This window comes from Electrona antarctica (assembly GCF_951216825.1).
Source record: "Electrona antarctica genome assembly, chromosome: 7".
NCBI lineage: Eukaryota > Metazoa > Chordata > Actinopteri > Myctophiformes > Myctophidae > Electrona > Electrona antarctica.
The window spans coordinates 28,890,141-28,912,362 of record NC_136812.1 but is presented as its reverse complement, the minus strand read 5'-3'; the positions used below and the strand labels follow the sequence as shown (position 1 = coordinate 28,912,362).

Here is a 22,222-nt window from a genome sequence, read left to right as displayed (position 1 = left end):
AAGCTACATGAACACAATTGGCCCCTGTTCGGAGAGGGTGAATTTGTCACTGCACCTACTCCTACAGGCTGTGGCAGCACCTGTCAGCACACTGATCAGTCCAGTAAAGTAGGTCAAACCGTGAATCGGCTTGTTAGTGTTATACCGCCACTAGCCTGAGCTAATGTGTTAGGTCTGGTCTAGAGGGGCGGCAGAGATTTGCGCACCCCCTGATTGGATCTCACCGATCTGTCAGTCACCCCCGGCCCCTCCTCTCCCCCCTATAGTCCAGCTCTACGTCACATCATTTGGAGCGACGCCCACCCGGAAGGGTTGACTCCCACTTTTAGACCAGAGCGGCCAATGCGTTCCTCCAGGCTTTCATTTTTTGCGCCGGCGAAAATGAAAGCCTGGTACCGAGGCTATACCGCCACAAATTTGAAAAGTGTAACGTTTCATGGATGCTGCGTTCATGATTTGAGCCATTTTATTCAAAAAAGACCTTGATCACATCTACTATATAATGCGCCACGTCTCTGCGTACGTGTGTGCGTGCGTGTATACGTGTGTGTACGGTTGTAATGCACGTAACTCGAGAACCGTTTGACCCACCGACTTCACATTCGACACACGCGTTCCACACCCCCACACGGAGTGCAGTGCCAGGTATCGAGTCGGTCGGACCCACGGAACTACGGTAAGGCTCTGGTCAGGCTCTGCCAGTGGGCCTAATCAGCCTAAATCCCCTCACCTGTGCAATTTCCAGCCTCTGCCTCAGCCAATACGCCTATCTCACAGCCCCCTTTCCACGCCCCCTTCCGGTAGATAGTGGTGTCATTTAACATTAGCATTTACACGTTTGTTTCTCTGGAAAATCTAAGTACATTTCCTAATGTAAAAATGTGACAGACCAATATTATTATGAAGCAAACAAGATGGTAAATCAGCTCGAACAGATAGAACAAACCTTACCTTGAGAAAACAAAAGTTGTAGACTTCTTAAATTACCTCTGTTAACATGTAGTGTCTATGGAGTGACGTCATGCTATCACCACTAACGCGGAAAGGGGGCGTATTAAGGGGGCGGGGAAATTCTGTGAGATAGGCCTATTGATTGCCATGGCAACCCCACACCTGCAAATTGATTACTTAACCACTCACTTTTCACAGTCAGTTTGCACTCTTCACACACAGGCAGACTGGCAGATACAGAGATCTGCATGTGGGACACAGACAGATAGTTAAAACAGGTGCTATGACAAGTTGACAACGGGTATTATTACGTTCCCAAGTTGCATCGCTCTCAAGTAGACCGGTGGCCAACGGTCACGTACATAAAAATTATGTGTAGGCCTACCAATTTTTGTGATGTTTGGACTTTAATGCCAAGGCACACGAAGCCTGAGAAAGACCAGCACAATGGAAATTGAGTCAGAGCTAAATTATGATCAGTTTAATATGATGTCTTTTTATTTGAACTTGACATAAAAGAAGAAGCAAGGGATTGATTTTCTAACTATTGCAAGATCGTATGAAAGACAAACATTACATGTTCAGCTCATGTGATTAAACAACTGTGAAGTCTGATGACATAGGTCTGGTTGGGTGTAAGGAGCAGCACAGCCTCTAGGGGCTGCTACTGTACCAGCGCTTTCAGACTTTTGTTCATGGATATCATGGTTCGTGCATAATAATTACCCAATGCACATGTTCTAATAGTTGCTTAGTTTGTGAGAGGCCATAGAAAAGAAGACAACCATTTTAAATATGCTTTTGGATTGTATCTGGAATGAAGAGCAATTCCCATGGTGCCAAACAGTGACAGCCTCACAGCCTGACACTGTAGCAGCCTTGTTTGTTTCACAGCTTTTCCTCAGAAAGCCTCCTGTCCATTGTTAGGTACAGTACACACTACACACAGCACGTGTTGTTATTTCCCCCCTCTTAAAAGAATAAAGGGAGATCTTCCCATCTGGTCTGCAGGCAGACCCTGACCTCTAACCCTTGTCTTTCCCCTGGCTAAACAAACAGCAAACCTCCCCTGGCATTAGGGAACCCTCCTTCAAGGTCCAATCCTATACAATCTGTCATGGCACCACTTGTGGCATTCTATTATTATTATTATTATTATTATTATTTTAATGGTTTAAAGAATGTAAAATGTAATATTGCATACTTTATTACATTTTTGTACAGCTATCTAAGAGAATAAAAGCACGGAGAACAACACACCCATGCCATGATCATTCTATTTCATCTGCTCAGTTGTTTTCATACACAGTGGTTAAAACTTACTGCTGATCCAGTGTGGCCCAAACTGACTGGACAGTGTGGACACAACACAACTGTCCGCACTCAATATTGCTTCCCTGCTGCTGAGTTGTCACATTACTGTCCCAGTGCTGTCCTAATCCGTGTCCCATCTGCCTCAAGACATGCAGCTGGGACATCCTGGTACACATGGCAGAGAGAGAGAGAGAGAGAGAGAGAGAGAGAGAGAGAGAGATGAAGATGCAGACCACTCTGTGAGGAGTCAGGAAGTGGCGCTATTGTTTTCAGGGTCACCATTCTTTTCCTTTCAGGGCCAGCGGACTCTTTTCTGTTTCCCTCAGGGTTGGACATCTTAACCACACAACAGTTCATCTCCCCACACTCTATCTTGTCTGTTTTCCATTCTCATTTCAAGGTGGTCTGGTAGATTATCTCAATTTAGACGAACAAAGAAAGTCATGTCCAGAGGGAATCCCAATTGGCAGGGACTCAAAAAGTCTCTGTCTTACAGTATGTACATACTGTACAAGTAAACACACAGATGCAGGGACATGACATGTGCACGTAGTCGCATGCACAAATGCATGCATGCAGGTTATATGGCATACTGTAAGTCAAGGGGTAAGTTGACCCATGTAATATTTACATTTTTAAAGTTTAAACTTGAACAAATAATGAATTCACTTATCAAAAATAATGTAATACATTCCCCTTTTGCAAATAGTCTTATTTATTTTCTTAGTGGTTAAACAATATAAAACCAATTAAATACAGTTTGTTATTCAGAAACTTTTCCTATTTGAAATTAATACATTTTTAAAACTTCTCTTAAATGAATGTATTCATCCAAATTAAAGGTCATGATGTAATTATTAGGATATTGGCTCAATTACCCCAGGGCATTTGGTAATTTTGCCCCACAGCCACCATTGTAGACGGAATTGATTAGAATAATAATTCAGATAATTTCTTTGCTAAATTTGCTAAAACTGTTTTATCAATGATGTACGTACATGTTTAGACCTGGCTGAATTAGCTTTAATTTCTCATTCGAACGGACCTGTAGAAATCTTACTTTGAGCGATGTGTAAAAGAATGTTTTCTACTTTCTCCATGTGCTTCCCAACTTCACAGCCAGGTAAAGATTTGGTCACATGATAACGCAGTTTTGTAGATAAAGGGGTTGGGACAACTTGCAGGCTACACTACAAGCCATAGCATTGCCAAGCAACCACAACCCCTCCCTTGTTTGGCAAGTTATGAGTGACAGCGTTGCTTTGGATCAGATCTGGCCTGCCATTGGATAGAGAAGAAAGTAGGCGGGAGGGAGCACACCTTAGTTACAAAGTTACTCATTAACTTGTCCTTCTGGGAAGTGAGTGCAGAGCAAGAGCACACCTCATTCAACCTTTGCACAACATGTTAGTACCATTTTATAGACAAAGGCAAAACTAATGTAGGAACTTCCTGAGTTTGAGGAATCTACAGCAACAGGTGATCAGGTAAGACACAGAAAAAGGGGCAGCACAAATTCCTACAATCAGTATTTGTATTGCCCTACTGTATGTTGTGTAGGCTATTTACTAATTTGACTTCATATGAATCAAATAAAGTTGTCTCTCTTTGTAGACCTGATATTAGTGTACCTCATACATGCGTCTTTCACTTTAGATATACTGTCAGTACGTGTATAAAGTACATCTGGATGTGAGGTTTCAGTGACAGTAGTAGTAGTAAACTAAGAGTGGAACATGTGAAAGAATGAATAGCTGAGCACTGTACGTTCAAGGTGTTTATTGTCACATAGATGTACAGGTACAGCATTGTGAAAAACTTAGGTTGGGTGATGCTCCACAATACACATAAGTAAAAAAGTAAATAATTAAATAACGATACTAAGTATAAAAGTTTTAAAAAGTTTAAAGAACTCAGATCAGTATACAAGGCCGTAATACCATGGAATGTTCAATGTTCATTTAGGCTTGTTAAGCAGCCTTACAGCCTGGGGGAGGAAACTGTTCTTTAGTCTGCTTGTGTTGGCTTTGATACTTTGGTACCTCTTCCCCGAGGGCAGCAGCCTGAAAAAAACTGTATGGGGGTGTGTGGGGTCCTTAATGTATACACTGTTAATCATAATACCATGTGCCTCCATACCCATCGGTTGTGCATTGGTGGCAATACAGTGGCTGCTAAAGACTGCAGACTGATGTAATGATAAATTAAGTAGGCTAAGGCTAATGTAGATGTTAACTGGTAAAATGCATACACCAGTTGGGTGTTAGCCATGGTAACAGGTCAGGTCGCCCCAATTCCATCTCGCCCAAGATTTTTTCCACCAACCTCGCGCCGACAGCTCGGTGCGGCGGTTCTTGTATTCTTTATTTTGTTTGACTGAGAATAAGGTTAGAAATAAGTTTATAACAATTCCTAACAGGGCAGAGCAGCAATGCATTAATGAACACAGGCCCTTTCCAGTTAACTGTTGCATGCTGTTTATGCAGTAACGAACATCCCACATGTTGATATGTGGTGCCTTCTGTTTTGACACAAAATACAGTGTGCCAGTGTGACCTCACATTAAATGGCAACTCACTTTTATTAACCCCACAACTGATATTCATTGTTCACTCTCAAGCCATCCAGTCATTTGTCAAAATAATAAGTAAGTAAGTAAGTAAGTAAGTCAGTCAGTCAGTCAGTCAGTCAGTCAGTCAGTCAGTCAGTCAGTCAGTCAGTAAGTAAGTAAGTAAGTAAGTAAGTACGTACTGTAAGTAAGTAAGTAAGCTTTTATCATTTATGATGCTGCACTACGTGTTGTTCTTGACTGTTATGAAAGTTTGCTCTTAATTTACTCTGCTTCTTTGGCTGCTATGTTGACACCGCCATTGTTCCCTTTCGGAAAAGCAAATAAAAACGTAAGCACTTTACACAAGTACACTCAAGTTGTTGTTTTGGCTTCACTTCAGTTAGATGTTAAGAGAAAGTTAATGATTATTTAGAATAATGCTTATCTTGCAAAAGAAGAAGAAGAAAAAATAGTCATTTAAACGTTCCACCTTAACACCATATGGCCTCTTTGAGCTTGCTGCTCGTAAATCGTCTCTCACATTAATAACATCACTCCCTCCTGTTATCAACTTAGTGCAGAATCTGAGCATTCCCATAGCCTTGACTAACAATAGTACAGCGCATCCCACCATGAATCTCATATAGCATGACAAACACACATAACTTGGGAAGGGAAGGAGTGTGGTTTCTTCACTACTCTGTGGGTCCATGAGGCCTGGGTCAGATGAAGGACAGGTTTGTAGGCCTATGTATAACTAGAGAGAGAGAGAGAGAGAGAGAGAGAGAGAGAGAGAGAGAGAGAGAGAGAGAGAGAGAGAGAGAGAGACTTTAGTGCACCTACAGAATACCACTGTTGCCTTCTAGTTTGAATTTGCTTGGTGAAATAATTATATTATATTGTATCCTATCTTTTTATTGTTCTATTCATCATTTTAAGTAATGTACAGTACATAAACAAAATTAATAGAGAACTGGATCAGTATTGTTTTAATGAGGTTTAAGGAAATTGCTTTGATGTAAGATGGCACTGACAGTAACAAAAACAAAACAGCTCATCTGGCACTGTTTAATCTCTAGCCAGAGAATTGATTGTGGTTAACACACACACACACACACAGACACACACAGACACACACACACATACAGGGTTCTCTCACTATGAGTTGTTGTTGTGTTTTGGCCGTGAGGACGGGACAGGAAGAGATAAAGGCAGTCTTACCAGTGTGTTTACAGCCAACACCAGGGTGCTGAATAGCGCAAGGAGACGAAGGGGAAGAGGTCTAATGGCTGGCCAGCCTGAACTGACTCCCTGAAAAATCACCTCAGAGCCCCAAATAAGAGGCAGGCAGCCTGGGGAGAGGGAGGGAGAGAGACACACAGAGAGGAAGAGAGAGGAAGAGAGAGGGAAGAAAAGAAAATTGGGCTACACAATACTGCAAAAAACAACAACACAGGAAGCCTATTTTGCAAAACAAATTTTATTGTGAGGAGGGTTAAAAAATGCTTTGGGGACTGGGGAGAGAAGGTCCAGTTTGAAAATGTAGTTTTACGGGTAAAGAAAACGCATGCTGTGGAAGACCGGCCATGGTCAAAAAACCTGGCCATTGTTTTCCTCACGGGTGAGACAAATCATTACGAGTGCTGGCTGTTTTCTCGTTTCACAAAACGTGTCATTTTTTTAATAAACCGTCAAAGTTCAATTATCACTAACGAACTAGGGGTTCAAATCCACAATGGTCATTTATATGAACATGATCCGCCTATTGGTGGCTGGGGTTTAAGAGAGAAATAAGGGAGATGATATGACAGATATACTCTATCAAGTAAATTTATTACAGTCCATATTCAATCCCTACCCCAAGCTCAAGCTCAAAAGACGTGCCTTTTAGAAATGTTAAAATAGATATTGTGTCTTGGCATGTTAAACTAAACCTAGATAGTGCATGTTGTTATAATACAATGAACAGATACAGGAAAAACTTGTCGGGTGGCATCATCTCGGCCATAATGCAAATACTATGAGTATGAGTAAGCTTACTTGTTGTGAAAGGGTAAGCATGCAAACTTATACACCAGGATTACCTTTCTGCCCATCACTTGTTGTTATGAAAGAACTCTGAAATATTTGCATTTGTGTCAAGTCATACTTGAAGGAGTGTCAGTCCTTGTAGCTATCCTTAGCTCCATCCGAAAGTGATGGAAAAAAAATAGTCTATGAACAGGTTGAAAAGTATCTTGCCACTAAAAAACTATTTCCAATCTGGATTCAGAACATCCCTCTCCACTGACACATGCCTCCTCTATTTGAGGGACCACATCAAACACAAGGTGGATGCTGGCAAATACTGCGGCATGATCATGCCGGACCTCCAAAAGGCTTTCGACGCCGTGAACCACTCCATACTGGTTAATAAGCTGAAAGCAATTGGTTTTGATAGGACATCAGTGAGCTGGATGCAATCCTACCTGGAGGGGAGAGAACATAGATTGATTGAAGTATTTAATGGCTGGGTTTCCCAAATGACATTATGCATATAGGGAGTATGCGTGTGGTTCTTCTCAACAACACCCCCTTTCACTGTGAACATAGATATTCCGTGCATAGATGTGCCACGGTACCGGCCTGACCTACCTGTCTAAATACTTCCTTAATGTCAACGAAGTCCACACGCACAACACCAGAGGGAGTTCAACAAACATGTGCAACCCAGATTCGGCACAAACAAGGGACTAAATTAATTTCGCTCCTATGCCACCAAAATGTGGAACGCCCTAGCAACAGCCATTTCCTGGTTTTTTTTATATATAGAAGTGTATTTTGTACATCTCTAAATATTCTGATGAATTGAAAATGGTGGACCCTGTTGTAAACAAGTGTGGTAATGCTTTATCATGGTGTCGTTCACAGTTTTTCTAATGAGTTGTACTTTTGTTTGTAATGTACCCATTCTGCAATAAATACTTCAATCAATCAATCAATCAATCAATCCTATCTTACATTTGTAAAGTGGTGCGGAGTGGATCATGCCCCTTTCCATTGTTATGTTTTCACACATCACGTTTGCAAGACGGACAGGAAAGAGGGAGTGAGAGACAGGGAGAGGCAGGGACAGGGAGAGGCATGCATCATGAACGGGACTCGAACACACAACGTGCTGGCCAGAGCCTATATGTGGCATGCGCCTGGACCACTAGGCCAGCGAGCACCCCATGTATGTTCTTAAATTTCAGATAAAGTGTGTCTCACTCGGATCGTCCGAAGGCCGGTCGAGCTTCTAGTATTTTAATAATTTTACAAGCCTGATTATTTTACCCACTTTAATTAAGAATGACACATGGGATAATATAATCAGTGTGAATGACACAGAACTTGGGGTTTCCCCACCTCTGATTATGAAGTAGAAAACTAGTCTAGAAACAGGGTTGAATAGATAGATAGATTATTGTCGTCAGTCACCAGATCTTAAGGCAGTTGAACATTTTATGTCCCATTAGGCTAATTACTTGGAACATTACATGGAACATTTTAGAGATTTGCCTGTAACAATGCTTTCAACCACCATTAGAAATACACACATTTTCCTGTAAGAAAATGTTCTCATACTGTATCTCACCAATAAACTTCCACACGTATTGGGTCTATGCCAATGTATGTAAACTCATTGTACCCATAGTTTATTGAGGTCCAACACTATATCAACACATGATTTTATGATGGTGTTGTATTCAGTTTGACAGTTACCTGGAGACAAAGTTGAATTAAAAGATACTAGACGTTACAATTGCAAACCATATGATCCACAACTGTCAAGCAGTTGAGGCAGTATTGGTACAACTACAATGATGACCATGAACTAATTGGAACTAACAAACATGCATACACATTTGCACGCGTCCACCCGCCCACGCACACACAGTCTCTCATTGTGCCTTTGTTGATTGTCAATGAGGCTTACATACTGTATAGGAACATCCTGTTTGTGGCACACTTTTCCTGTTGTTGATGGTACTTCTCCACAGCATCTGCTGTTTCACTGTCTGTCAAGATTTTTACAGTTATGTCCCCACAGCTTGCCTTGACATTTGATAATGAAAGTCTTTTTTGTACCCCTTTCTCATTTATGAAATATGCATTTACTGGCACACTCTTCTGGCATTTAATTATTATTATGGAAAGATGCAGATAGCAGTACTTTGTCACAAAACGTAGCTGCTTTATTTCTCTCTCTCTCTCTCTCTCTCTCTCTCTCTCTCTCTCTAGGCCGGGGCACCATTTAGTTCTCAAAACAACAATAATGCCACCACCACCCTTGACCTGTCACTGAACTGGCCTGGGAAGACATCACTCAACCTCGCCACCTAGTGGAGTTCTGGTGACCCTGTGTGGTCACCATCAATCTCTCAGGCAACTACCTCCCCCACCTGGGGAGAGGCCAGCTCTGCAGCATTTATATTTAACCCCATCCACATTTGGCATGGTCAGGACAGTTTAACAGAAACCTGATTTGAACATTACATTATTGAACCACTGAGCGGAAGGGTCCTTTTCCATCCTGTTTTAGTTACTTTAGTAGACTTCCAATAGACCCTGCAATGAACCACCTTATGTCAGAGCATGTATCTCTACAACAGGCTGCAGGACTACACCTGTATTGACTGTGTGTCTTACATGCAGGCAAAATAGTCAAAGACAAGACTTCCTTAATAAAGAAGCAAGCCACACAGGAAAAGTCAACCTCTAAGAGAGACAATTCTCTCAATCTCTCCAAACTAGAACAAATCCAGATGGCTCTAACATCAAATACTTCACTTACAACAGCTATCCCAGGAACTACCCAAAATGGTAAGAAATTAAGAATGGAATTACTTTGCTGCTGAAATCCACAATAAAAACAGACATATATTATTTGGTCTACCTAAGGCAGCAAAATATGTGGTGAAAATACGATCATGAGGATAGTTGAGGATAGTGTCATTTTTAAAACGAGGGTTTAAACCTTGTTGTACAATCATGTCGCTAACACAGTCACATGACAAAGTATAAATTAGGCTCAAAGTTAATGAACATCATCATTCAAAACTGCTTGATTATTGAAAAGTGTGATTTTCTGCATACCCCCTCTCATACAGACACGGTAGCTGGCCAGGTAGGCAAACCCAACTCTCACAACTGGGAGTTCCTGGTGGCGGTTCTGGCTACAGCCATCTCCATCTCCATTCTCATTGCACTCTTGGCTAAATGTCAGGTGGTGCAAAGCTACCTAGCGTCCTACAGACACACGCGGCTGAGGGAGGAAGAGACTGTTAGCCAGTGTGACCGCTCAGGTTTGGCCCTTTTCTAACGCATTTATTTTTTAATATTTCATATATATTGAGTGCTTGTTATCACATTATGGAATGTGCTTTGTAAAGATAAAACCAACTAAAATCAACACATCAAGGTAAAAGGGAGATAAGAGAGTGCCACTTAATTTCACCTTTAAGAAGGAAGGTGGCTCTGTCTGTATTACATTATGAACATTTAACTGCCTCCCACAGCCAGAAAAAAAAACAAAAAAGATGGAAAAGCAAACTGTGTCTTTAAAATGGATAGCTTTCTGGGAGGCGGATTTTCTGGTTGTGGAGTGATAACGCTGCCATAATTAAAAGTTAATTTGGTTGCGAATTTACAAACATCATGTGATTTCACAAAGCCAGTTCACTAATCACTGTCAGTGGAGCAGCTCTACATTGTATCATAACATTAGCCTTGCCTTTCTGCTTTCTACCTTTGGGAGAGTTTCATCATGATGATAAACACTAACTGTATTCTTCTATGCCACAGTAAAGGATTTACAGGAATTCCTTGCTGTATCCAGTTGGTAATTTAATAAGAGAGATAGAAATCACCTCAAATCTCTCCCCCTTTTCCGAATAACAGTGGAACATTGCACTGGTTGAATATATGTTTTACTGCTAATTCTAGGCTTGGACGTGGAATTTCCCATGCATGAGGGGCATGGAATGAACCCCCACTCTGGCGATCATATGAATGAGGAAGAAGATGATGATGGCTTCATCGAAGATAACTACATTCAGGCCAGCGAGAGGGAGCGGGCACAGAGGGCATTGGAACACCTGGATGAGACTGCTGCTGACGAAGAGGAAGAGATGGATGAAATTGAATTCACCATCGCTTAGTGGCAGAGTCACGTTAAGTTTAGGCTATGTATCAGCATAGTTTTGTTTGCCTAGATCGAGCCCTAAGAATCACTACTCATTCCCATTATTAGAAAATTCTTTGCAAACTGAAATGGAGCATCAATTGTGTCTCAATCTAAGGAAACAGTTTTGCAATTTCCCTTTGGATGAGCAGTAAATGTTTGGTTTCCCATGCAAGACACCCAGGCCAGGTTAGAATCCAGGTGATTGCATTGGCATCTCATCTGGCATTGTGTTTCCCAGTGGAGGTTGCCAGGTTGGGTTCCCTTTAGAATCTAAGATCAAACATCTGAGGCTTAGTTTGATTTCCCATGGGGGAGGCCCATGCCGGTTCGAATCGAGGTGGCAATTTAGAGCCTAATGGCATAGGTTCCCCCCCCTAAAGGTCCTTATTGGTGCTTGTTTGTTGTTAGTATAATGAGATAATTGGCACAGACAATTGAATTAAGATGTCACTGATCTCTGGCACTGTACCTACTGTAATTCCCCCTTCTAAGGGTTAAATTGTCAGACATGTACCTGGGCTGGGGCTGGGGTCCTTATCCACATTCCCATGTAAATTATTTACTTATTTATTTGGGGGCGCTCAGCATGAAAAATGTTTTCTCTCCCATTTCACTTCGCTTTGTTTCATCATTTCACTTCATATAATATTTTCCCGCCATGCCATTTTTGATCAAAAGTGTAGGCTAATGTTCTGTAAACTAAATCTAACATAAATGCACCAAGTCTCTGTGTGTAGATCTGTACGTCTGTAATCCACGTAACTTGAGAACCGTTCGCCCCACCTACTTCAAATTCGACACACGCGTTCCACACCCCCACAGGAAGTGCAGTGCCGGTGTTGAGTCGGTCGAACCCATGGTTGTCCAGAACCGCCACAAAAGGCCCGGCCTGACATCACAAGGCCTCTGCCGGACCAGACTCCATATTTGGGCATACCTATGGTTCGTCCCACTGACTTCTGACATCTGCATAGACTCCATATTTGGGCATGCCTGACAAAGAACTCCATATATGGGCATAAAAGGGGATACCACTGACATCATTTAGACTCTCGTAGATGTATTTATCGATTCTGACATTTTCAATCTACGAGAGTCTAAGGTCTCATGTCCCATGGTGAGGAGCCCGAAATCCCCTGCCTCCGTAGCTACTCTGAATATGTACAAATGCAAAATCTATGGTGCTTACCCTGCTGCCCCACCTGTCTATGGTGCTTACCCTGCTGCCCCACCTGTCCGGTTAATTACCCTGCTGCCCCACCTGTCCGGTTAATTACCCTGCTGCCCCACCTGTCCGGTTAATGTGCGCAATGCGTTTATATAACCTGTTGTTCCGTAGTTTTCAATAAAAAAGTATTTTAATCCACTCTACGGAATCTGTCATCCATCTGGGACTTTACTACTACTACGCTAGTTATTGTTCAGAGTTTACTGATGCTAGTTATACAGTATGTGGTTCATAACATTGAGTAACGTCAACCAAACCAGTTTCCTCTAAAGACACTTATTTACAAGAGTTCATCCATTCTCCAAATTTTACCCCAGGATAGACGAAGAGATGGATTATAGCATATGTCCAACTTTTCCTTCTAAACACCTGCTTGTACAAAACAAAAAGTAAATGATACGTAGCTTGCAGAGTTAGTTCAGTCAGATATACCACCACCACCACCACCCCAGCACCACCGGTGGGCTCTGTTATGTATGTTCCCCATGGGGTTTTTATTGTATATCTATCTCCCTGCTCTTAATGTTTTATGATGGTGCTTAATCGTGCCGAGCAGGAAGAAAATGCAGCAGAGCCGAACGCCTAGTCAAATATCATATGCACACTTCTATTCTCATTTTATAATAAATATTGGTTAAATCTATTTGTGAGTTGTCTGACTGAAATGTAGTTAATTTGCATGTCTTTAGGTTGTGCCTTAAAATCTCCTCAATATGCATCCTGTAAAATTAATGGAAGACAGAAATCATTATCAAAGAAACATGGTGACACTTTAAAACCGTAAGAATAGATTTCTATTGAAATGGGATGGTTATTGGTGGGTAAGGTCGTTCTACAAGACTTTTTTGTGATTTGTGCACATTCTTTTGGCTGAAACTGGGAGCATGTTTCCTTGTAGATATAGTATAGCTATAGTACATGTTGCAAAGATCTAATACCCCTGTGCGTATAAATACTCTATCTCCTGAATCGATCTAAGTATGGAAGGATGTGTATCTGGTGAAGCACCATTCTAAATTGGTGTGAGAAAAAGTCAGGTTGTGGCCTCCTGATGGCGCTATAATAGGCCAATGTGAAAAGGGTTCTTACACCATTGATGGCAATTGGATGATTTGAGGCATTTTGTTCCAAAAATGTGTTTTGCAAAAATCCACCTGTTGGTGGCACTATAACAGGCCAATGTGAAAAGGGTGGGATATATTCCTCAGCCTAGTAAGAAAGTCTGTGAAATATTTCACGTGAATTGCACGCTGCGTACATGATTTGAGGCTTTTTGTTCAAAACGGTTAAATCCTGCAAACTTTGAAAGCGAATTTTAGCCAATTAGGATGGAATATGAAATATCGGACAGATCCATCTTGAACACATGACTATAGAGATAGTGTGTAACGATTTGCAGGATTTTTGGACAGAATCTGGAGGAGTAATATAAAAGAATGTGTTTTTCAAAAGCCGGCCTCCTGGTGGCGCTATAACAGGCCGTTCTGGAAAATTTGGGGCAGAGGTTCATCGAGGTTCATCGTTGGCATCATCGGTGCCGGAGATTAGCTGTTCACAGACGGACGGACGGACGGACACACAGACGGACGGACAGAGTGCAAAACATACTCTCTCCCCATGCCTTCGGCCTGGTGGAGACAATAAATCGAATGGTTATTTATTGGTAAATCAATGAACTGATTGAAATTTTCATAAACAGTCTTGGCCCCCTGGCAACAAATGTGACCTCTGTTGCGAGAAACCTGGGTGTCCAGTTTGATTCGGAACTCCGTTTTGAATGCCAAATAAAAAAGGTAGTACAGACCTGCTTTATGCACCTCAGAAACATCTACAAGATCAAATCTTTCCTCTCTTCGGATAACCTCAAAACTGTTGTCAATGCCCTGGTCTATTCTCGCTTGGATTACTGCAATGCCCTGTATTCTGGTCTCAGCCAAAACCTAATTCATCGCCTACAGCTGGTACAAAATGCGGCAGCTAGGCTCATCACAGGTACCAGGAGATTTGAGCATTTAACTCCGGTTTTAGCTGCACTTTATTGGTTGCCAGTATCCTTTCGCATTGATTTTAAGATTTTATTATTAACTTTTAAAGCTCTTAATGGTCTAGCGCCTAGCTACTTATGCAACATGGTAGAATTGTATGTGCCGCCACGTACCTTAAGGTCATCGGGTCAGGTTCTACTGAAGGTGACCCATAAGGCTAAAATGGTCACTAAAGGGGATCAGGCTTTTGTGGTTAAGGCCCCATGGCTCTGGAATAGCCTACCAGAGGAACTGAGGCTAACCCAGTCTCTAACACATTCTAAAACCCTCCTAAAGACCAATTTTTATAGAATAGCCTTTGCATCTCCCTGATTTTTATTGTTATTGTTATTTTGCATTTTCTACTGTTTTTTCTTTTGCACCTGGGATGTATTCTGTTGTTATTGATGTCTGACTGTTCAAAGCACTTTGTAACTTTGTTTAAAAAAGTGCTATATAAATAAAGTTTTATTATTATTATTATTATTATTATTCTGCCAAGGGTGGCCGTGACAAATTTTAGGGCCCCGGGTCATATTACTTGCATGCAGTCTACCGGCAGACCTCTGATTTTCTCCCTGGCTGTATATATATACAGTCATAAGTACTCTATTATAAACAACTGAAATTATTAGTATAAAACACAGCAGATCTACAAGCTCTAGATAAAAGAAGACATCAAGATCACAAAATCTACACTACAAAACCAGGTATCCTGATGTACAGTAGCTAACCAGAGGTAGTGAATGTCTTCAATTAGGTTTAATGGTAAGAATATAAAACAGCATATCTATCTACAATATATTTTTAAAGTTTGATATCAAACTTAAGTTTTAACCTTTGTCACCTTCTCAACGATTATTTGTTTCGCCACCAATGAACATACAGGTTGCTGGTTGCATATCAATGAGCTGAAATCCAAGGTTGTTTTTTTTGTTTAAAAGTTGTAAAGAAGAACAAGGAATAAGGCCAATGCGACATTTCTTTTTGTTTTCGTTTGTGTTTTTGAACTTAATAGTCCGGGGGGGGGGGACAGGCCCAAAACCATAGAGTTTAACCTGTGATGTCATGCCGTAAAAAAATGTTATGGCCATTTTTGTATTTTCATCATGCTTTATGTAGCATGTGACATGTCAAACTAGGGCTTTTTTATGATTCTGAATGCATTCCAAGCATTAGTTTTGCACGAAAAACACTCCTTGGCCTAAATTCGGCCATAGCCACTTGCCCAAATGTGCCCAAAATGTGCTGACCTCATCACATTTGTGATGATGGCTATGGGCGTTTTTAGGCCAAGGAGTGTTTTTCTTGCAAAACGATGTATATACAGTAGGAGGGGCTAGCGCCCCTCAAAAACACAAATAAAAAGTACGTCATGACGTCATCACAGGTCCTGTCCAGTTTTGGGCTCAGCGGCTATAAGTAATTGAGTGATCAGAGCAGCACAGACAAGCAGCGTGTGACATTTCTTTGTACCCTCATAAACAAGGTGACAGCGCTTGTAAAGACACGTGTCTAGTAGGCTAAACGGTTCTCTCCCCTAACCCTCCTCATAGAAGTGTTGTTCTTTCTATTGCTGCCCCGTCTTTTCTCATTTTTTACTCCCCTATACTACTAAATGTAGCCTATATCTAATCGGCACTGCTTACAGTGCCGATTCTGGCCTCCAAGGGGCCCTAAGCAGGATTGTAGCCCGCGGGCGCCGAATTCGCGGGCGTGCTTTGGAAACAGTTTGTCTGTCTGTCTGTCTGTCTGTCTTATGCCCTCTAACAAAATAGTAACAGTAAACAAATAAAAATATGTATACAACAATACAGCTGTGCAATTAGCTTTTTCAGCTATACAATGTAAACATAAGCTTCAAAACAGTAGTAATATTTATATATATAAAAAATCAGACCCGTCTGAAGTGAGTGGTACTGTACTGTACTGTACTGTACTGTACTGTACTGTACTGTACTGTACTGTACTGTACTGTACTGTACTGTACTGTACTGTCCCCAGCTTCGAAATGTTCAAAAGCACACTCAAAACCCACCTTTTCAAACTGGCTTCCCCTACATAACCCCCCCACACACCCTTCTTGATGGTCCTTTTTTTATTTTGATTTCTAGTTTTTAACCTTTTAACATTTTAACTAGTTTTCTAATAAAAATGTCTGTACTTCTGTTCTGTAAAGCGACTTTGGGTACCCAGAAAAGCGCTATATAAATCGTATATATTATTATTATTATTACTGTAGCTAGCACCCTCCACTTAAAGACAAAAATGCTTGGAAATAACGTGCAAGACCTGGTCGGTTTGTAAAGAGAGCTCAGCTCCATGATGGTGTTAGGGCAGAGCCACAAATCCTGCTCCTCTGGTATAAAAAAAACATCTTTGAAACTCTACGTAAGCCTACACAGTAAAATCCTGAGTGTTAATCTGAGTGTACAAATGGAACCAAATGGACCCATAACACTCAGAGTTAAATTAACATTGAGGATTTTGCAGTGTACACAATAAAAAGCTGAGTGTTGGGACACTCTTTTGGGACACTCTTTTACACTCACAGTTAGAGTAACAATCAGGATTTTGCATTGTAGCCTACTCATCAACAACAAAACAGCAGTCAATTGCCATTCTTTTGTAGCATGTATTGTGTTCCTGATGACATGGCTGCACTACTCCCTTGTGATTTACTCTAATAAAAGGAACTCTATGGATCCTTGACTGTTGTTACCTCAACTCATAAGCGATTGTTTAGTCAAACAGCTGTGATTTAGGCGTGCCGTATGCCCCTCGGAAGGAGGGGCATACGGCACTTATTATGAGTTTCACTCATAATAAGGTTTAACCATGTTTAAACCCTATTGACCGGAGACCCAGGGGTCTATGGTCCCCTACTTTTTCCCCCTTAAATCTCTTCACTGGAAATAGCTGATCCACAAGCTCACAACAGTTGTGAGATTGTAGATCTTCTCATTTTGCAAAATGTTTGCCAATTATGACAATTTAGAAAGACAATAATGTTGAGGTACTTACTTAGTATAGTTCATATCTGTGTCAACACCATGCAACTGTCAAAGTTGTTTTCCACCTAGGCATGATTACATTTTGCCCTTACCCTTGAATATGACGTTTTCCATTGACTGACCTATTTGATACAAACGTTAAACATTATCTGGCTTCTCTATTATGTTGGGCATGTCATTTTGAGTTTCAATAATGCCAGACAAGCTTGACAAGTTCACAATGCAAGGTGTTGTGACCTTGTGTCACGCACCACTCCTCTGCCTTTGAATTTGAACAGCGACTTATAGCTCTAAACCACTGGGACTCTTATTTGGCATGACTTATATGGCATGACTATCATGGTTGTTATGTTGTTGTTTCATGTTCTGTAAATGCTCATGTTAAGAAAGGTAGTTATTATTGTGGTCATTGAACACTTGTTCACTTATACTACAGTCCTTAGTTGGTTTTGAACCAACTAAGGACTGGATGTTCTGTATTATGCCATGTGTTCCTGTTCCGTTTGGTTTTGCGTTTTCTGTTGGTTTTGTGACTTTGTTCTGTGCCTTCCTGCCTCCCCTTGTTGGTGTTTACTGTTCTGTCTTATCTACTATACCTGATTATTGTTGCATTTAGTCACCTGACTAAATAAACTGACGTACATATATCATGAAAGCATAAACTGAAGCATATTAAACTGACCTATATATCATAACTATAATAAAGGTGCTGTGTTCAACACTAAATACAAACAAAACATTTTTTCCAAAAACGACACAGCAAACTTGCATGCAAAAGGAATACAAAAAGGAACTGGGAAATAGATGAGCTTCAGTGTTAAAATTTAATGTATAAATTTTTTTAGCAATATGCTGTACTCAGCTCAACCAACAAAATAATTTTAAACGAACGAACTGTCAAATAAAACAAAACACATTTCACATTAAACTTAAATTCCACCCATTGAACACATGAAAAATAAATGAGTTATCAATACTATTCTAAATAGTACTAAATTAACATTGAGGATTTTGCAGTGTACACAATAAAAAGCTGAGTGTTGGGACACTCTTTTGGGACACTCTTTTACACTCACAGTTAGAGTACCAATCAGGATTTTGCATTGTAGCCTACTCATCAACAACAAAACAGCAGTCAATTGCCATTCTTTTGTAGCATGTATTGTGTTCCTGATGACATGGCTGCACTACTCCCTTGTGATTTACTCTAATAAAAGGAACTCTATGGACCCTTGACTGTTGTTACCTCAACTCATAAGCGATTGTTTAGTCAAACAGCTGTGATTTAGGCGTGCCGTATGCCCCTCGGAAGGAGGGGCATACGGCACTTATGAGTTTCACTCATAATAAGGTTTAACCATGTTTAAACCCTATTGACCGGAGACCCAGGGGTCTATGGTCCCCTACTTTTTCCCCCTTAAATCTCCCCCTTCCCCCTTAAAATAGATGAGCTTCAGTGTTAAAATGTAATGTATTAAATGTTTTAGCAATATGCTGTACTCAGCTCAACCAACAAAATAATTTTAAACGAACGAACTGTCAAATAAAACAAAACACATTTCACATTAAACTTAAATTCCACCCATTGAACACATGAAAAATAAATGAGTTATCAATACTATTCACAGTAAAATAATAAATGGAATGTATTACATTCTTTAGCAATATGCTGTACTCTGTACAACTGGCCCTCTTGAGAAAACCAACAAAAAATAATTTAAATGAACAAACTGTCAAATAAAATGAAACTTAAATTCCACCCATTGGGCATATTAAACAGAACATACAGTAAAATAATATATATCAACCAACAGTGATCCCATCATTCTTATGCCTCGTCTGTTTGTTGCTGCAAAGCTGGATCAAAGGGGACTTCCACCACCTGGACATGAAAGCACATGAAAAATAAATGAGTTATCAATACTATTCTGAGTCCCTGACCCACTATTTCATCTTCCACTCAATTCTGTAAAATAAATAACAATGTCAGACATTGTATCAGGAGGTAGAGCGGCCACTTGATCCTGGGCTCCCCAAGAGTTGGTGTGTCAAAGTGTCCTTGAGCAAGGCACTGAACACCTAATTGCTCCCAATGAGTATAGGTTGGTGCCTTGCATGCTTCCCCCTGCCGTCCAAGTATGAATGCATGTGTGAATGTAATGCACATTGTTAAAGCGCCTTGGATAAAAGCGCTACAGCATCATTTACCATATGCATGTACTGTATTAAATTATGATGGAATCAACCATGCTAAACTCAACCACTCATTTGCAAGTGGTTCTGAAAAACAGTATCACATGCCGTTTCCTCCGTGATGGTGTATTCTAGTACCGTATTTATTCCTCCATAGAAGCGGTATCTGCATGCGATCCGCTGGCCTCCCGTCCAGCTTCAGATACCAGGTCTGGGGAGCACAAGCGCATATCAGTAGAGAATGAGGAAAGAGACTGGAAGCAGGTATTGTTTACAAGTGCATTCATCAGTAGATCAAGCAAAGTGGCCAATTTGAAAGGCAAGATTTGAGTTTACAAAGACAAGTAGAAGAAAGTGTTTTAAGGACCCATTTTAGGCCAGTGCAATAGAGCATGCTTTTGCCTTTTTTAAACCTCACCCATTTTAATCCAATACATACATGCATACATACATACATATGTAGTGAGTTGAGCTTTCCTAGACATGTGATGTGACTCCCCAATCACCCATATTCAGGACAGCTGTGACACCTGGCTGCTGACTGAATAAAGGTGAGCCACACCCGGCCATCAGAGTAGCTGGCTGGCTTGTTGGGTTTAGGTGCAACAAGAGACTCATGACGGTATGCAGTATGCACGGTTTCATGTGTTTTGATAAATGTAAGTTTTGAGCGAAATCTGAATGTTCCTTAAATCTTGCAGGGCAGGCATTGACAGTGGGAATCCCAGATTCCCTGGGATAGGCTGCTTCTCCCCTCCCCCCACATGTCGTAGGCTTAAGGCCTTGTCTGCCATTAGCTGCTGATGGTTCAGTGGCATGGCACCTTGAGTCATGGCCTCGTATGCCGACTGCATGCGGCGCCCTTCAGCTCCGGTTCGGTGTCATGCTGCGTGTATGGACCAGAGCACTGCCGTCATGGCCTAGTGTGGCCCTCTTAATTTGAGGTAAAGAGCTGCCTATTGTATTTGTATGTTTTAAATTGTAATAAGTAGTGTTTATTAATATTGTCCTTTTGGTTTATTAGGAGGAGCTCTTTGCCTCTGCTGTTTTTGTCCCTATTTTGGTTATTTCATTTGTTTTGTTTATTTTTTGTGCAAACCAGCTGTTTTAGTGATTTCCATTAGTAGTTCCTCATAACGTGTACATTTGGCCCCAGCCGTGCCAGTATAGCAGGTGGTTCAGATAGTCGTCCGACAGGTGGGATGTTCACGGGTGGTAGGCTGTTTGGGATTTAGTATAGTCTGCATGCTTATTCCCAGTTTTATTGTGAGTGTTTAACAGTATCTCGTCTTGCAGTGATTGAAGAGTGACCTGTCTTGCTGTGTGTGGGCTCTTTGGTGGCGGTTCGACATTTCCCTTCTCTCCCCTCACTCCCTGCCTCTCTCCTGTGTCGGGACACGCTTTAAAAACCCCGCTACTGGTATAGTATAGCACATGGGCCCCTAACTGTCATTCATAATCCCTTTTGATATTGACCTTTTTGTAAATTTTTTAAATCGGTATTTTGTAATTGATAACTAAATACATTTCTAACCCATGATCTTTCAGTGAATTCAAGTCTTATGTATTTAATTCTGTTTTGAGTTATGAATAAAACAATATATTTCCTTTAAACTGGAACTGCACGTCTCTGCTCCCCTTCTTACCTCTGCCCAGTGGGCTTGAAATCTGTATTGTGTATTATATTCTCTGGGTGAAATTCTTGTGGCGTAGTCTGGCTCGGTTTCCGGGCCTTAGTGCCCAGGTTACACATGCATACATACATACTGTATACATACCACTCCACCAGTCTTCAACTCCATGACCCTAGACAGGAATAAAGAGATCAACCTTAAGTAATATTTGTTGTCGTTATGTCTAATATTAATAGCATTTAGATCACATACATTTGGTGGCAAAACAAGTGATTATAATCAAACAGCAGGCGACAGCTCTTTCACCACTGAAGCACCATTAGAACTTATCTTTTTTTTCCAAAATGTTGACATTCTTTGCCTATAATGACATCCACAAAATATGTAAAATGACAACCATGGCAATGAGCTTCATCAGTGTGCCTGCATCACTGTACGACAAAATCCATTATGAGAATACTATCAATTCAATTACCACGTCGGAAGGATTCTCAAGGTGTTGAGGCTCATGGGTTGCGTGTCCAGTCTCAGCTAACAGGGGAAAAGAAGTGCAATGAGAACCACATTTGCATTCACGTTTCAGTTCATTATGAAGACGGTTACAGTGGATCAGGTGTAAATTCAAAAGGTTTGTAACAAGATACAGAGCACTATTTTACCGTAACAAAGAATAGCATAAAACAAGACCGATGCCTCTAGTTTGACGGTGGCAATGTTAAAGTTGCATTGTAACTGGTGGGTTCATACATTTGACACAAATGTAGTCAGTACAGAAGGTGCTAATGAAAAGGGACAACCTAGCACAGTGGCCTTTATTGCATTCCATTTCATTGATTTTTTTTTTTCTCATGCAACTCAACAAAGGGGCAGAATGACAGAACATTTGTTTGCCGGTTAAATATAGCAGTCATTGATCAGTGAAATACTGCTGCCAAACCCACATCAGGAAGACCGTTTTATTGTCTGCTAACTAGAGAGACCAGACCAGAGAAATTGTAAATTTTTAAGGGACAAAGCAGTCCCCCCAAAAATAGTAGTTCTGGCTGAACCAGCAGTCGGCTTTCGCGAAACATGGCAATATGGTAGAGGGTGTTAAGATTTGATG

The 22,222-nt window shown here is 40.9% G+C and overlaps 1 protein-coding gene across 2 annotated transcripts in view; it reads left to right on the top strand.

The window, feature by feature from the left end:
• Positions 1 to 3,627: 3,627 nt before the first annotated feature.
• Positions 3,628 to 22,222, top strand: part of cUnh1orf210 (chromosome Un C1orf210 homolog) — a 64,894-nt gene continuing 46,299 nt past the window's right edge. The window contains exons 1-4 of one of the 2 annotated variants that reach the window (XM_079505689.1): positions 3,628 to 3,752; positions 9,080 to 9,661; positions 9,949 to 10,143; positions 10,784 to 11,021. In XM_079505689.1, coding sequence (XP_079361815.1) covers positions 9,604 to 9,661; positions 9,949 to 10,143; positions 10,784 to 10,998 — 468 coding nt within the window. In that variant the 5' untranslated portion in view covers positions 3,628 to 3,752; positions 9,080 to 9,603 and the 3' untranslated portion in view covers positions 10,999 to 11,021. Of the gene's footprint in view, positions 3,753 to 9,079; positions 9,662 to 9,948; positions 10,144 to 10,783; positions 11,742 to 22,222 lie in introns of those variants that run through there. The other variant, XM_079505688.1, reaches the window with a different exon arrangement.